At 55.0% G+C, this 14,841-nt stretch overlaps 1 protein-coding gene across 2 annotated transcripts in view; it reads right to left on the reverse strand.

Moving 5' to 3' along the window:
• Positions 1-14,841, reverse strand: part of TNRC6C (trinucleotide repeat containing 6C) — a 42,490-nt gene that overhangs the window by 11,840 nt on the left and 15,809 nt on the right. For both annotated transcript variants that reach the window (XM_006886175.1, XM_006886174.1), the window contains exons 2-11: positions 13,258-13,473; positions 11,783-11,949; positions 11,078-11,158; positions 8,064-8,121; positions 7,371-7,513; positions 6,151-6,300; positions 4,127-4,267; positions 2,854-2,973; positions 2,574-2,657; positions 2,129-2,369 (exon numbers count right to left, since the gene is read on the reverse strand). In XM_006886175.1, coding sequence (XP_006886237.1) covers positions 2,129-2,369; positions 2,574-2,657; positions 2,854-2,973; positions 4,127-4,267; positions 6,151-6,300; positions 7,371-7,513; positions 8,064-8,121; positions 11,078-11,158; positions 11,783-11,949; positions 13,258-13,473 — 1,401 coding nt within the window. The remainder of the gene's footprint in view (positions 1-2,128; positions 2,370-2,573; positions 2,658-2,853; positions 2,974-4,126; positions 4,268-6,150; positions 6,301-7,370; positions 7,514-8,063; positions 8,122-11,077; positions 11,159-11,782; positions 11,950-13,257; positions 13,474-14,841) is intronic.

A 14,841-nucleotide genomic window follows, 5' to 3' on the forward strand; every position in this document is an offset into this window, starting at 1 on the left:
AGATCAACAACATTTTTCAGAAATCTCAATTGTACTCTCAGCTACCAGCTACAGGAAGAATGGTGATTTAATTCTGTCTTTGGTGAGCTATGTCACAGAAATTGCTCTGGAGTAGCTTCTCTCTTACACCCAGGGAGCCGACCCAAGCTATGGTGCTGGAGAAGAGCTCTGAACATCCCATGGACGGCCACGAGAACGAACAGGTATGTGTTGGAGATGGTGCAGCCTGAGTGCTCTTTGGAGGCAAGAATGATGAGGCTTCACCTCACATCCTTTGGACATGTTGCTAGGAGGGGCTATTCCTTAGAGAAGGACATGATGCTGGGAAGGGTAGAAGGGCAGTGAGGGAGAGGAGGACCCTCAACCAGGTGGACTGACATTGCGACTGCTGCAATGGGCTCTCGTGTATCAGCATGGCACAGGACAGACAGCGTTCAGATCTTTTGTTCATGGGGTCACTATGAGTCGTTCTTGACTTGACGGAACCTAACAACAACCACCACCACCATGGCCACAACCAAAGCTGGAACTTGGATAAGGCAGAAACCTGCAAAAGAAGCAAAGCCTAATTATTGCCTACAAGTCAGAGACCGCTCCAAATTATTGAAGAGCAATGATGTCAGTTTGAAGACTAAGGTGCCTCTAATTCAGGTCATGGTCTTTTCAGTCACTTGCTATGGATCTGAGAGCGGGACAATGACACAGAGTAGCGGAAGAACTGATGCTGTTGAGATGTCTTAGAGAAGAGTACTGAATATCGCAAAGGCCACCGAAAGAACAAACAGATGTGTCTTGAAGGAGCAGCCACAGTGCTCCTTGGAGGCAAAGATGACAAAGCTTTGGCTCACAGACTCTGGGCATGCTGCTGGGAGAGGCTCTTTCTTGGAGCGGGAAATCCTGTTTGGAATGTGGTGATGTGGGGAAGGAGAGGGAGACCCTCAACCAGGTGGACTGCAGAAACAGGCTTGAGTGTGTCAGAGACGGGGAGGGGGGCACAGGGCAGGAGAGGGATCACAGGGTTGCTAGGAGTTGTACTTGACTCAACAGCACCCAACAACAACAACAACAACAGAACAAGGAGCTCTAGCAGCCAGAATCTGCTGCAATCCCAAAGGCACTCAGCTTAAACCTACGCTGCAGTGTGGGAGGAGGACAGGCAATCTCCCGTGCAATTTACTATCTCTGAAAAGCTGCTGGAGGGTCAGCTACAGTCGGTTCTGACTCGATGGCACACAACACAGAACGACAGAGAGGCTCTGGTGGCCTAACAGCCAGGAGTTGTGCTGGCAACCCAAAGGTACATAGTTTGAATCCACGAGGTGCCCCACTCCACCAGGTGCTCCTTGGGCGGGACAAAGCTGGGCAGTCTCCTTCCCTGCGATGAGCTGCCTCTGAAAACCTGCTGGAGGGTCAGCTCTGGGTCAGTTCTGACTCCACGGTACACAACAACAGCAACAACAGAATGACAGAGAAGTGGTCCGACTGCACCCTGTCAGAGGTGGAGAACTCTCAAGGGGCACCTGTGAAGTCCACTCTCTCAGACCCCGCTCTGTCAGGCGACCTGAAGGCACTTGGTTCCCTGTGGTGGACGAGGCTGTCCGCTGGCAGCCAGAGCGCTGAGCTACACGCAGTGCTGGGTGTCCACCATGAGGATGCCAGCAGGATGTGGACACGGGATGTGAGGTGGACAGATGCTCGGTGGGAGGGGAACCATGCACAGACCTCAGTGTCTCCCAGGGCTGCTGCTGGGGCCCCGGCGCTCACTGCATCTGCTTTCTAACGTCCACCACTGAGGTCCCACCCACCACCCCAACTCTAACGTGTGCCCCTGGGTGGGTGCTGGGGCCCTGGTACTCACTGTATCTGCTTTCTAACATATACTCCTGGGGTCCCACCCACCACCCCGACTCTAATGTGCGCCCCTGGGTGCTGGGGCCCTGGTTCTCACTGCATCCCCTTTCTAACGTGCACCCCTGAGGTCCCACCCACCACCCCGACTCTACTGTGTGCCCCTGGGTGCTGGGGCCCTGGTTCTCACTGCATCCCCTTTCTAACGTGCACCCCTGAGGTCCCACCCACCACCCCGACTCTACTGTGTGCCCCTGGGTGCTGGGGCCCCAGCGCTCACCGAGAGGGTAAGGAGCGAAGGTGTTGGGCGAAGACTGCTGCTCTTTGGTCTGCAGGTCGGGGAGGCCGGCCGTCTGAGGGTGCGGGGGGAAGCTGTCCATGGCCGACTTGCCTGCAGAGGGGTGCAGAGACAGGTGCGGCGGGGGTGCTGGGGGCGGCGGCTGCTTGACGAGCAGGGCCTGGGCCAGCTGGCGCTGGTGCTGCTGGATCTGCTGCTGCAGGTTTGTGATTGTACGCGCAACCTGTGGGTGGACACGTGTCGGTGAGCGGGGTGGCGCCCACCGTACCCCACTCCTAGGACCTCAGTTAGGGACACGGGTCAGCCAGGCCAAGGTACCACTGGTCCCCACCTCTCCTGCCCCCAGGACTTTGGCCAGGGATGCGGGTCAGCCAGACCGGGGTCAACACTGACCCCCACCTCCAGGCCCGCGCCAGGGGACACTCACTTGCTGCTCCTGCTGCCTCATGGGTCCGGAAACATTACGCTGGGCCTGTAGCATCTGCTGCTGGATTTGTAAACGTTGGTATGCCTGTGCACGAGGAAGAGGGCCAGAGTCACACCCAGAGTGTGCATTTTATAGCAAAAGCAGTGAAATGCTCAAAATCACAGCTTTGCTCCCCTCCAAAGCATTTAGGAACTGGCAGGGCCGTGTGCCCTCTCTGCTGGAAGGGGGACCGTCAGGGACGCTGCCTTTGTCAGGGAGCCCAGGCCACGCGGCCACTCACCAGCTGCAGCTGATAGAGCTGGTTCAACATCGTCATATGCTGAGGATTAACTGGCGAGGTTAATAGTGCAGGGTTGAGACCAATGTTTTTTGCTGCAAACTGCAAAAGCTGTGCTTGAACCTGTCCAACACAAAACACACTATTAGGCCCCGAGCTTCTCTCCGGAAACACCGACCTGTCCGTGAGGTCTGTGAACTCATGAGCAACCACTCAGATGACACTTCAAAGCCCTCAGCAACACAGGCCTGTGTTAGCATGAGCAGCACGGTGTCTGTGGAGAACCAGGGACTGAGACTGCCCACAGAGAGTGGTGTGAACCAGACATAGTGCTGGCCGGCATCAAAGGCTAGAGAGTGAGCTGAGACCTGGGGAGAAAGCCATACTTGGCAAGCGTCACCAGAGGGGCAGTGGGGCCAGGCTGCCGTGCTACCTCCCACATGGCTCAAGCTCAGGCCGGCATGTGGCTCAGGCCCAGGCTGGTCACCCTTCCGCCGCCTCCTCAGCCACCACTCTGCTGACCCTTGAGGCCTCGCATCCACAGCCCTGATGCTGCTCTGCCCTCGGCAAGCATCTGCCTTCCCGGGCATGAAGCGTGCCTCTCAGCTTCCTCGGCCCCCGTCAACCCGTCTGCACAGATGCTCCACACCTGGCTGCTGGCCTCTCCCACTCAAGTCTCACTAGAAACCAAGTTCTGACCAAGTTTTCAAGGCAGGACACCCAGGGGGACAGGCAGGTGGCTCTAGATGGGGAATGACAGAGCATCAGAGGGTAAAGTTGTTAAATAGGTATTGGGAAAATGCTGACATGTCAAGTCTCACAAAATGAGCTTATGTCAAAGGAGAGTCAATGTCAAGAAAAATGGGCCGTAACGAGGTCGGAACAGGACACGACGGAGTCTGGCCTGCCCACAGCCTGCTCTGGCCAAGCGGGTCCTGGTCTGGTGGTGGTGTGTGATGACGTGAGGGGGGTGGGCTCGTCCTGGGCTGAGATGGCCCCACAGGTCCCCCCGGAAGCCCTGTCTGCACCACAGTCTCACTCAGCCCCAGCCTGTGTCAGGATGTGCACTTCACACCCTGGCCAGTGTTTTCCTGTCACTGTCCCTCCCACTTCTCCACCCTCCTCCAGGGGGTTCATCTGAACAGCTTTCTCAAAAAGGCCCAGGGCAAAGTCCGGTCTCCAGAGCTGTGCCTCAGGCCCACCGTTCCTGTCCCCCATGGACGGGGGCTCCCCATGCTCCCACAAGCACCAGTGCCCACCCCCACCCACGGCTGACCTGAGGGGATAGAAACTGAGGCACTTGAGCTCGGAGACTGGGCTGGGAGGAGCTGAGCGGCGGCGCTGGCGCTGGCTGTGGCATGCTCCTGGCTTGTGCTGCTCCGCTGTTGCCAAACATACCCAGACTGCCACTCGGGATCTACAGGAGCGCAAGAGGGCACCGTCACCCGCGAGGGGCCGCGCCAGGCTCTGGGGGCGGCTAACGGCTCCCTCTGCAGGAATGTGCACGCGCTCCTGCCCCCACTGGGGCCACCCGGACCACGCATGGCTCCTGTCATGAGCGCGGCTCCCTAGGGTTCCACGATGGGGCCAGCCCTCCGCTGTCCCTAAGGCTGCTACATACAGAGCAGCACCTCCAGCCCTGAGGTCCCCAGGGTTACAGCCATCCACTCACTTAACGAGCATGCAAACCTACAGCGCCAGCTACGAACCAGGGCCCATGAGGCGGAGTAAGTTAGAGCTGAGCTTCCAGCAAAGGTTTAGAATAACTTGGTGACATTAGAACTAAGTATCACCATTATTACTGTTTCATTACAGCAAACAGGCCTCAAGGTATCTGTTCTTACAGAAAGCTACTCTTTCTATCACAGATGAGAGTGACACTATACCCTCCTCGTACCTAAATGTCCTGACTCCTGGACAAAACTGACAGGCTCACGGACAGACCTGCTCATCGCCCGCCTCTAACGGCGACTTCGACAACTTACATTTCCTAAAAGTATTTATGGGGAGCGTTCAGTTCTAACTGAGAGAGCATATAATTCTCTACTAGGAAACACCCCTTATTCTACAATCTCTGACATGGGACTGTCCCTGGTGAACTGTGTGCTTTCCACATGTTAGCGGTGACCCCTCCTTTACTGTGAGGACGACATCACAGGAGTGACACTGCCCAAGAAGTGTGGTTCCGAAGGTGTGAGCTGTGACCTCGGCCACATGGCCAGCCCTGACAGGCCTGAGGCTCTGACTGCCTGGCTGCTGAGGGTGGAAGTGAGGGGCCAGCAGTGTCTCTGGGGGATAAAAGAGCAGGGACCTGCTCCCACACAGAGGACAGCCTGGGAGGGCCTGCAGAGCTGCCCTCCTCTGTCACAGGCGTCCTCAGGGGTTGGAAACGACACGCTGGCATATAAGCATCACCAAAGGGTGGGAAATGCAAGCCCACTGAGGTCGTACAGACTGACAGACAGAACACTGGAGGGGGAAGGGCCAGGCTGCTGCCAACCAGCAGGGGTGTGACTGCTCTGCACCCAGGGCATCTCCTGAAGGGTTGAGTGTGCAGGACTTGGGGTGTCCCTCAGATGGTGATTGGAAAGGGAGCCCCACAGGTGGGAAAGACAGCACCTGGGTGCACCACACTGCACATCTGAAAACTGTCAGCACAAGTAAACAGAGCAGAGAACAGCGCACGGCTGGGACCTTTGTGACTCTGAACATAGCCACCGTCACCTTGGCTGAAGTGTTACAGTCTTAGAGGGAGAGGGGGCCTCTGAGTGAGACCCTGAGTGGCTGAGTGGAGTCACCACTCCCGGGTCTTCGAAGGAGGGTGACCAGCACCTTGACAGTTTAGGGGCTGGCTCGCTGGATCTCAGGGACAGAGCTGCATGCACCACATCCTCGTGTAAACTCTATGTGCCAGTGCCTGGCATGGAGAATTCACAGACTTTGTGGGCAAGTCTTTGAGGCACTTCCTAGAACACGGGTGCATTTCAAGACTGTGATCAACTTGGATTTCAGTCCATCACTCAGAGAAATCTTGGCAGAATCCCCACCGCCTTTCCATACTATAGTTTCGCGCAAATGATGCACACAGTGTCGGGGTCCCCTTAACAAGCTGGGCCACCCTCTTGTGCATCTGTGTCCTGCGTGTGCCAGGGACACTACTTTTAGGCGTGCGTACTGCATGGAAAGTCCAGTACCGGTGTGTGTGAACACCAGGCACCGACTGAAAGGAGGAGTTTCTTTCTCAAGCACCCTGTCTACAGGCGGCGACAGGACCAGAGGTGCCTCTCCCGACAGCCTTACCTGTCTAGAAGAATTCAAGTTTTGCATGCCCAGCCCTGAGGCGATCCCACCCAGGGTCTGACCGGGGAGTGCGCTGTTTGAAAGGGGAAGCTTCAGGCTTGGTGAAGGCAGAAATGGTGAAGGAGTGGGCTCTTCCACAAGGCCGCCGTCCTGATTGGAGAGAGAGAGGGTGAGCTGTGCGCAGGCCCACCAGCACAGCACGTGACCGTTCCCAGGGAGAGACAGAGAGCGGATGGGGGAAGAGGTTCAAAGATCAGAAAGGTGTGGGTGAAAGGGAGTGGAGAAGACAGACAAAAGGAAGAAGGGAGAGAAAAACAGACATGGATTAAGATGCTGATTTTGCTTTTTCATATACTTTACTAGCACACGCATGAACCTGTAACGCTCTCGGTTGCTAAGGGGCTGCTGTGGTGTGCTCTGTGTGGGGTGCTAGCGGTGAGGTCACTGCAGAGACGAGGCTGTGTACTCCTGTTAAGCCTGAGTGGGTCCTTTGTCAGACTGGGGAAGCCCAGTGGAGGGTCCCCCAAGTCTGAATGGACTGGCCAGCAGTGGGAGGGAAGGTGTGGTGGTTCCTCAGGTCTCTGAGCGGGCGTGCACTCGCCGGCAGTGGGGTCAGGGCCAGGCACACCACAGCAGGCGGGCTGGTCCTTCATGGGTCACCCAGAAAGGGCTGAGCTGGGGCCTGGATGTTTTCCCAGGGGGCTGCTGCTGATCCCACCCAGGGCCATCCGAACTCAGGGCCAAGGCCACGGCCACTTCTAGTCCTTTCTGAACACATACCACATCGCCTCCAGTTAGGGAGAAAGCCCCAAACCCCACTGTCATGGGGCCACGAAACCCCTGGTTTTCCAAGGCTGGAGCTCTAAAGGGGCCACCGCACAGCAGCTGCTGGGTTTGAACTGCAGACCTTGTCTTTAGCAGCTCAATGTCTAACATACTACACCACCAGCTCCAGTCAGGACAGAGGCTCTGCCTGCCGGTGGGTCAAAGCAGACAGTCGGGCAGCGGCGTGTGATCCAAGCGGAACAACACACAGATCAGACCCTCACCAACTCTCGGCCTGGCCTTTCCCACCCTCAGTAACAGCCTCTGAAACGTGATCGTGGCGCCTCTCAGCTACTCACTCTCTCACTCAAATGGGCAAAGTCACCTAAACATCAAAGCTCATCAACATTTGACCGGAGCTGCATTAGGAATACAATCGATAATTCAAATCCTACCTTGTCGAGAAAGGTGGGGCGGTCCACGGAAGACTCTTTGGAGGTTGGTGGGCGGCAGCCAAGGGGTTTGGTGACCATTCCATTGTAGTCGGTCACTCCCAGTCCACGCTTGTCCATGTCCACCTTCTTTTCCAGCAGAGCACCTGGAGCACAGACAACAGAAGCGACATGTACATGACACAGAACGCTGCTGAGTGCTACAGGCTCAGAACCACAGCTCAGATCCAGTAAGGACACAGGGACCCCGTTACCCTGACCACTGTCACAAGGGAGGGCTCAGAACCACAGCTCAGATCCAGCAAGGACGCAGGGGCCCCGGCCACCCCACTTCGTCACGCGCATCCGCTCTGCACCGGCCTTCGCTGGCTAGGACCTGCCCCGCTCTTGGCCCTTCGGCCCTCTGCCTGTGCCCACTCTGCCAAGTGCACTCCAGCGTCATCCCAGGTTCTCTAAGAGTGCACTGTGTCCCTCCACATCGACAGAGACGCGCATCCATTTGGGGATGTGAAAAGGCTGATGTGCTTCCAGCGTGGCCCGGCACGTTAGTTAGTCCCTAGAGCCAGAGCTGCCTCAGGGCCTTGTCACCCCTGTCATGCTACTGTCCCCTCCTGCCCTGGCCCTGTCCACTCAGCCCTGCCCATACTTGAACCCAGACCCAAACAGCCCAGGAGGCAGGCCTATGGCGTGACTCACTCATGGCCTGGTCGAGGTTCATATTGCTGCTCTTCAAGGCCTCTTCAGCTGGTTCTCTCTGCGGGAGACAGTTTTCATCAGCGCTGTGCTGCATAGGACATGCCTGTCTTAGAAGGTGATCAGCGGAACAAGCAGCCCATGGGATCAAGAGGCTGCATGTGCCCAGGGAAAGTGCAGAAGGCAGGAGGGATCGAGGGTGAACAGCACATTAGACGCAGGAGAAGCCCCTGGAGGGGGTGCAGGACCGCTGCTCAATGAGGGACTGAGTCAGTATGAGAGAGGTGAAACCTAACGTTCGGGGAAACCTCCACTCAAAACACAACGAAAGATAATAGAGGGGGAAAAAACAAGGAAGAAGGAACCGCTTGACCTGCTCCACCGCGGCCGGCCTACCCAGCGGAGAGGAGCCCAGGTCTACACACGTCCCCACCGCTGCCAGCAGCCAGAGAGGCTGTTTAAGTTAAACACTGGTCACGAGGCAACGTGTTGGACTGATGTCGAGTACAGAACCTGTCCCCACACTTTAAGAACATGGGTGGAGAGCCAGGGAGGCTGTCCTTGCCCTGGGCACCCCAGCCGGCCACTGCCCACGCTTCACAGACACGGTGCGCTGACTGAAGGTCCTTGCTGCCCTGCCTCAAGCAACGTGATGGTGCCACCTCCCCGTAGCCTGTGCTCACCGAGAGCTCTGCCACGTGTCTCACATATTTCTACACAGACCACAGAACTGTGTGAACACAACTTTCACATCTATGGGGACACAGAAAAATGCAGGTACCTCACTTTACTGCATATTGTAGCGGTTAGAATCGAACCCACAACCTCGCTAAGGCATGCTGAGATATGCTTGTACTTCCTTCCAATGAACCTAAACACAACACCAATATTGGGCCCATTCAGAGAACGTCCCCTGAGTCTGCAGCAAACTGATGAGTAGGGCTCAGCCCCAGGTCGCAATGCCAAGTCCATGTGAGCAGGGCCGACTGAGGGGAGTCCTGGCTCTTGGTGTCAGGCCCACGGTGACCCTGTTAGCCTCTGCTGGCAGCCTGCCCTGTCCCGCCAGGCTTCAGGGCCTCTGCCAGGCTCAAGCCCATTGCGGCAGTCCCTGCGCCAGTCCCCTCCGTGACGGTCTTCCTTACTCTTGTTGATCCCCCATTTTCCAAGCAAGTGGAAGCCTAGCCCAAACATACGGTGATCAACACCTCAGCACGCTAACTGTCAGTACAGGTCCAGTCCAGGGTCCGAAGCGGGACCCCCTCAGTGTGGTCTGAATCCTCGGCCGGCACTCAGCCCTCCTCTCACTCCACACAGGGGACTGGGAGACAGGAAAGCCCTGGGCCAGGTCAGCATGCAGCCAAGGTGGGGGTAGCACCCACCCCGCAGCCCACTGCCTCACTCTCATGTGGTGGACCCAGCTCTTGAAAGAGAAGAGACGACGGGAAGCTAGGGCAAATACGGGGGCTCCCACTGCCTGCACTCTTTCCCTCCCGTCAATGGGGCCTGGACAGAAGGGCTTCCCTCGGAGAGATCACCCTATCCACAGACCACTCAGGGGCTAGCAGGCCAGGGGTGCTGTGTCTGTCTGGGCAAGACACTTCAGCACTGTGTCCAGCTCTGTCCTGCGACCGCTGTCGCTCTACTGCATGAGCTAATGAGAATTGGTTTTCAACTTTTAACTTCAAAGAACACATAAAGTAAAATTACAAATGTGTTCACCAAAGAAGACACTCAGATGGCAAACAAACACATGAAGAAATGTTCAAAATCCCTAGCTCTAAGAGAGATGTAAATCAAAACAACTATGAGATATCATCTCACCCCAGTCAGAATAGCAAAATTTCACAGAACAGCAAACAACAAAGGCTGGTGGGGTTGTGGAGAAAACTGGAACCCTTATTCACTGTTGGTGGGAGTGTAAAATGGTGCAACCACTGTGGAAGGTGGAAGGTGGCACTTTCTCAAAAAATTGCAAATAGATATACCATTTGACTCAGCAATTCCACTACTGGGAATATACCCCAAAGAGACCATAAGACATCCAAGCAGATATACGCACACCCATGTTAATCGCAGCTTGTTCACAATAGCAAGGAGTTGGAAACAACCTAAGTGCCCATCAGCAAGCAAACAGAGAAGTTGTGGTATAGTCACACAACGGAATGCTACGCTGCATTGAAAAACAAGAAACTCATGAAATATTATTCAGAATGGGTGACCCTGAAGGACATTATGCTGAAATATCTCAGTCACAAAGAGGACAAATACTGCATAGTGCCACTGTTGTAAAATGGGACTGGCATCGGGGTTTGAGGGGAGACTGAGAAAGATGGGATAAATAATGTATACTGCTTTGAAACAGATGAGGGAGAGAACTGTTTAAAAGGGATATGTGATTAGGTATCATTGTCATGACAGGAGTCCAGAGAGAAGGCTGCATAGTGGAGTGGACTTGGGGGGAGGGCTTGTATAACAGTGAAAAAATTTTTCTTTTACTTTTCAAAGAGAAGAGCGAACTAGGGGGTAGGGGTGAGCAGGGAGAAAAGTGCAACAATGAATGAATGGAAATCCAAAGTCTCTGTAAACTTTCATTAAAATTAATTAATTAAAAAAAATTACAAGGGAGCTCTGGTGGCCTAGTGGCAAGAAGCTGCACTGCAATCCTGGAGGTGCGCGGTTCAAATCCATCAGATGCTCTGCTGGAGAAGGAGGGGCAATCTCCTCCTGTGCCAGTCAGATCCAATTCGATGGTACACGCACAAAAATAATAAAATTACAAACGAGGTGGTATGTTATCTTCTAGGCAAAGAAGGTCTTAACACCTTGGGTGATGGAAGTCACGTGGGCCTTTTCTGGGGTCCAAAGTGATGACCCCTGATCAAATGACCCGAGTGAAGGGGCTGACCAGAGATGTGGGAGGCGGATCACGCCAGCGATCCCACCCTCCAGTCCTCCGCCTTCCTCGTCACACACAAGCAGGACATGGGAGCAGGGCGGGGAGAGGAAAGGCCGGTTACCGGGAAGCCCATGTCGGTGAGTTGTTTGATGAGCCGCGTCAGGATCCAGGTTTCGTCCTGCTTGCCGGAAGTCTTCATGCCCTGGAAGGGAGGGTCTGTTAGTCACAACCCGGCACAGTTCCTCCTGTGCTCACGGTGCTTTAAGTCACACAGTCAACACTGCATAGCTCCCAGGTACAGAGAGCGCCCGACAGGACTCTGTAGCCAATACAATGGTATCAAGGGCTATCAACGCTGCAGCTCACCAACGAGCAGGCGTCCATCACTGTGGGCTCAGCACCACGGTGCGTCCACCTCGATGCGCGCACTGCTGACACAGATGCCTTTACAATCTTTAAAGAAGCAGGCCAATGATTTCTCTTCCCCAGTGAATTACTTTGGCTCGCCACAAATACGTACTATTTCTATTATCAAATAATCACGCATGCAGTCATCAACACGGTCCTATGTTACCACTATGTGATGTCTATGAAAAATTACATGGTGTTTGCCTTTTTGAAAACTTTGCTGAAAAGATGGCAAAATGTAAGGTTCTCATTAGGACTAAAAGCAAAAGCAGCCAGAGGACAGAAAGCTCGTGAGGGTATTAACCAGACACAGCCCACATGCCTCAGGTGGAGGGACACGGTTCGCTGGTCGCTGAGAGTCCGGCTGTGCTCGCCCTACTCTGCTGCTTCCAGGGGTGTTCCCTGGAGCTGCACCCACCTTTTGAAGTCCTTTTTTGGGGGCGTTGCCCCAGGAGCTGCAGGAGGAGGCGCTGTCTTGGGAAGCAGCGTTACTCCACATGTCTCCTTCTTCATCTTCCCACTGAGCGGTGCCGAGGTTCATCTCGTCCCCACCGCTGCCCCAGCCTTCTTGCATAGATTTGGAAGCTGGAAAGAGAGCAGCGGGAGCTCAGCACCATTTCTGCAGAGGACGATGCTTCACTGCAACTTAGGAAGAGGCAGGAGAAGAGGGTGTGCTGTAACCAACCATTTCACTTCCCCACACCCTGAAGTCGGATCTCTCCTGTCAGACACACAGAATATACGAATGGGGGTGCAGCTGTCCTTCAAATTCCGGCTATTTGTACTGTGTGGTGGTCTAACTCCCCCAAAAGACTGGAACTCATTTGGAAACAAAGACATCCTTGAAGTGAATCTTGGGGCTGCAGAAGGTTTACTAAAGGTTTTAAACAGGGAGCCCTGTGCTCCCCTGGGACTTCCACCTTCAGCTGACTCCAGCCTGGAGCAGCATGACACAGACTGGTGCCTCCGAGGTCACTGCACCTGAGAATCACCAGGACCAGGTCTGAGGCTGGTCTGACACCTGTGCTCCGAGGGTAAATGGAAAGCAACACCCAGCACCCCAGAGTGGAGTGTGGTTCACAGACCCAGGGGCTCCCCGGGCCTGACAAGGAAGGAGTAATCAGGGCTGCCCAGCAGGATGGTGGGCACAGGGAACACAGTGCCAGTGTTAGCCGAATAACAAGACACAAACGCCAGCCATCTTCCAGCCTTGTTCACGTCTTCCATTTCAATGTGCACAAACTCACCTGTGGCACGGCCTCCCCCTCAATGTGCCTGTATCCTCACTGCATTTTCAGGCAAAAGGAGGAAATGCAGCATGATGTTACCAGCTGTGTATGCATAAACCTGGGGGCCTCAGAGAACTGTGCTGACCACAGGGCCCCCTGACCCCCCACCTCTGGAGACCAATCTCAGGAAGACGTAAGTGCTGTGAGCAGCATCTCGGGCATCGAGTAAGCTGTGTGAACGGCCCGAGATGCAGACCTGGGCTGCCACAACGTCCATGCACAGACATCCACGTGTGATGGGTCAGTTACTTCAGGGCTGCACTGACTTCAAGTGGCAGGGGCTGTGGTCTGGTTCAAAGTGGCTCCTTTGAGCTCACGTATCAGATATGGTAAATACTTGTCTTAACTGCCTTACTTAGAGGCAGTTTCAAAGTGAACACAGAAAGTGGTGTGTCCTGATACAGAACTTCAGAATCGAATGCAAACTCGCTTGACATGAGGACACTCTGAAACAGTGTCATATGAGACCACCCCTGATCTGAGCCCCATTTCCATGAAGACATCCTGAAACCATGCTACACGGCATCACCCCAAACCACATGCCCACGAGCACAGCTCAGCCCAGGCCCCCTCGCCCAGTGGAGCCAGCGGGCCCTGCACTCACCTGGTTTGCACAGGGCTGGGGCAGTAGCAGGGGCGCCAGCCCTTCCAAAGGTCACTGGCGGCTCAGCAGGGTGGTCACCCCATCCACTGCCACTGCTGGGGGGCTTCCCCCACGCTGCTGTGCCATTGTCCACCAGGGTGGAGGGGGAGGACGGCTCTCCCCAGGAGTTCTCGGCCTTGGGATGAAGGTTAGGCATCTCTCCCCAGCCTGACGAAACTGGAGAGAGAGGACACACGTGAGGTGGAGGAAATGAAAATGGCCACTGTCACCTCAATCAAAACAGGCCTTGCGGAAGCTATCCACGGCTTCTGTTGGGTACTGTCAAGGTGATTCCAAGTGACCATGATGCCGTGAGACAGCGGAGTTCCTCTGGAGGGTGGGGGGTGGACTCTCCACAGGGGAGACCACCACACCGTCTGAGGAGCCAAGGGGGGCACTGTGCTTAACCACTGGCCTGCCCAGGATGCTCAATCTGCCCGAGGAAGCTTTGCTGACGGCAGGCAAGTGGACTAAGCTTGATGAGGGCCCTTCAGCTAAGGTGGTTTTCTTGAGCTTGACATGCCTTTACTGAAAAGTGACAATCCACTGAACACTAGTCCTCTGCCAGCACTCACAATTTAAAACGAGAGCTTCTGAAGTTACCAGCCTCCTGTGTGAAGTCCTGTCCCCTCCCCTGTACCGGGCCAAAGGCAGACGGTTTGAGGGGACGGACAGCACAAGGCTGGCAGCATTTCCCCGCACTGCTGAGACAGAACTGACAGACAGCACTGAACTATATTCTAGAAGAAATAGTTCTAAGTGTTTGGCCATGTACATGCTTTGGATATGTATCTTTTTACCAACCATCACAGACATAGATCAATGCCCCAGGCTGAGACATGAGCAGCAGACTCTACTGGTCCAGATGAAGAGACCCCAGGCTCTTTTCTGGGTGTCCCCACAGCTGAGGAGTGGTGGCCTTGCTCTTAGAGGTGAAGACAGAGGTCAAGTGGCTCCTGAAGAACCCCTTTCCTCATCGCCGCCTGGCCCCCTGTCCAGGGAGCCCAAGACTTCACCCCAGCACACCGCTCTCCACAGCTCACACAGTGCGGCCTGAAGCCACTGACAGTTTGCCTGTCTCAGCTGTCACTCTCACACACATCGGTTTCCTCAGGGTGAACACATGACTATCTCAAAGAACAGGAAGCCAATGTCTCTGTCCAGAAGAGACAGGCTCGTGGCCCAAGTGTAAATACAACATCATTGCTGTTGACACTGACTCAAAGACGACCCTCCAGCGTGCTTTCCCAGGCTGAAAATGAACGAGCCTGGGAAGAGACCTGCCAGCTCCCTCCCGGGGAGCAGCTGGCGGGTGCGATCTGCTGCTTTTGGGCCAGCAGTGCAGCTCCTGACTCACCAGGCCACCTGAGTTCCCTAAAACGTAAATGTGCTGCTGTCATATTATTCAAAATGGGTGAACCTGGAGGACATTATGCTGAGTGAGGTATCTTAGTCACAAAGGGACAAATGCTATATGGTGCCACTGTTGTAGAATGAGGCTGGCACTGGGGTGGGGGTAAGACTGAGAAAAACTGGATGAAATAT

The sequence above is a fragment of the Elephantulus edwardii genome, unplaced genomic scaffold (genome assembly GCF_000299155.1).
Source record: "Elephantulus edwardii isolate Elephantulus edwardi_28Jun2011 unplaced genomic scaffold, EleEdw1.0 scaffold00048, whole genome shotgun sequence".
Classification (NCBI taxonomy): domain Eukaryota; kingdom Metazoa; phylum Chordata; class Mammalia; order Macroscelidea; family Macroscelididae; genus Elephantulus; species Elephantulus edwardii.